This window comes from Charadrius vociferus, unplaced genomic scaffold, assembly GCF_000708025.1.
Source record: "Charadrius vociferus isolate BGI_N301 unplaced genomic scaffold, ASM70802v2 scaffold39, whole genome shotgun sequence".
In the NCBI taxonomy this organism is placed as follows: Eukaryota; Metazoa; Chordata; class Aves; order Charadriiformes; family Charadriidae; genus Charadrius; species Charadrius vociferus.
In genome coordinates, this window is record NW_009650188.1 from 4,029,721 (window position 1) to 4,030,832 (window position 1,112).

The 1,112-nt window shown below is 60.5% G+C and overlaps 1 protein-coding gene across 1 annotated transcript in view; it reads left to right on the forward strand.

Annotated features, from left to right (window-relative positions):
• The first annotated feature begins 441 nt into the window (after positions 1 to 441).
• RGS16 (regulator of G-protein signaling 16) overlaps positions 442 to 1,112 on the forward strand; it is a 4,374-nt gene continuing 3,703 nt past the window's right edge. The window contains exon 1 of the mRNA XM_009892835.1: positions 442 to 528. Within this exon, the coding sequence (XP_009891137.1) occupies positions 449 to 528 (80 nt within the window). The 5' untranslated portion in view covers positions 442 to 448. The remainder of the gene's footprint in view (positions 529 to 1,112) is intronic.

The window sequence follows — 1,112 nt, forward strand, 5'->3', positions numbered from 1 at the left end:
CGGGCAGCAGGATGGAGCTGACGAATTGCTGTGCGTTATGGCATCTGTCCCGTCCCTCTCGCTCTCCCCATCTGCGTACCCGCCCGCCGGCGGTTACTCAGCAGGCTCCGCGCGTCGGTGGAAATGAGCCTGTTTTTTCCTGTTATCGAGGAAGCAGTTATGACTGTGATGCTCAAGGACAAGCCTGGGCCTCCCACTCCCCCCCCCTTCTTTTAACAGCACAAAAGAAAACCTACCTAAGCCGTTATCTTCGCCGGGCGCTGCCAGAGCAGCTTTTGGTTGGCTGGAGGCTGGGAGCGATGCTGGGTCCCCCCTCCCAGCTCTCCCGCCTCCCACCCGATATAAAGCGCGGCTCCTCGCCGCTTTTCCAGCCGACAGCACACGGCCGTGGGCGCAGGTGGTGCCGCAGCCGCCTGTTGCACACCTCTGCTGCCGCCGTAAGGACCCGATGAGTTGCTGGGTGCCTGGGTGCCCAGCTCTCAGCATGTGCCGGGGGTTAGCCGCGCTCCCCATCACTTGCCTGGAAAGGTAAGGGGCTTCGCCATACCGCAGTTCTGGGATGCGGAGGGTTAGCTGGAAAAGACGCACCTGACTTCAGAGCAGCTGGGCCAGCCTCTGCTTGCTGCGGCTGTGATGGTTGGGGTAGAAATTGGGGTGCAGACCGCATGGAAACACGCAGCGAAGGATGGCCCGAGTGATTTGTTTCGGCTGCATCCGTACTGCTCCCCAGGAGGGGAGCACAGAGGTAAAACACGCAGAGGCAGAGGAGGCTGGATGGGGCTGCCCTGCCTGTGTCCGGCCGTGCAGACACACCACGGTGGTTTCTCTGGCTCCGTCCCTGCAGAACTTGCTTCAGGTTGATAGCAGCAGGACTATTTTTGTCAACACGGTCAAAACGTTAAGTGACATGTTGCTCCTCCTGCCAAACACGGCTACAAAGCCCCACGCTGCCGGCTTGACATTTAAACACTTACTTTTGTATGAGCGCCTTGGGATGCCTGAATGAGCCGCAGCACACAAATAGCAGCGGGGCCGCGGGCTGCCTCGGGGGGAGGACCCCAGGGAGAGGAGCCGATTTAGCAGCAGCCCCTGCCGTATTTCCGGCGTTACCC